This window comes from Octopus bimaculoides, chromosome 11, assembly GCF_001194135.2.
Source record: "Octopus bimaculoides isolate UCB-OBI-ISO-001 chromosome 11, ASM119413v2, whole genome shotgun sequence".
In the NCBI taxonomy this organism is placed as follows: Eukaryota; Metazoa; Mollusca; class Cephalopoda; order Octopoda; family Octopodidae; genus Octopus; species Octopus bimaculoides.
Window position 1 is genome coordinate 20987514 of NC_068991.1, and position 454 is coordinate 20987967.

The 454-nt window shown below is 29.1% G+C and overlaps 1 protein-coding gene across 1 annotated transcript in view; it reads left to right on the plus strand.

Annotated features, from left to right (window-relative positions):
- The window catches only part of LOC106869206 (organic anion transporter 3), a 17281-nt gene that overhangs the window by 9324 nt on the left and 7503 nt on the right, over positions 1-454 (plus strand). Inside the window, exon 4 of the mRNA XM_014914854.2 lies at positions 173-293. Coding sequence (XP_014770340.2) covers positions 173-293 — 121 coding nt within the window. The remainder of the gene's footprint in view (positions 1-172; positions 294-454) is intronic.

Below are 454 nucleotides of genomic sequence, written 5' to 3' on the forward strand. Positions count from 1 at the left end.
CACACACACACACACACACACACACACACACACACACACACACACACACACACACACACACACACACACACACATATATATATATATATATATGTATATATATATGCACACATAGATAACACACATATAACTAACCACACTCTAGCATTGTCACTTTTCTTTTGTTTTACAGAGGATACCCAAAGAAATGATAATATTTTCGTAGCTTTATATATAGCATCAATGTTTGGACTTGGCGGCAGCATAAGTGGAAATTATATTTATACACCTGAGCTTTATCCAACACAATTACGGTAAGGAACAAATATTATTACTTTCATGTATGTGTGTGTGTGCCTGCATACATACATAAGTACATACATACATGCATATATATATATATATATTTATATATATTTATATATGTTTACATATGCATGTATATATATATATATATATATATATATATATATAT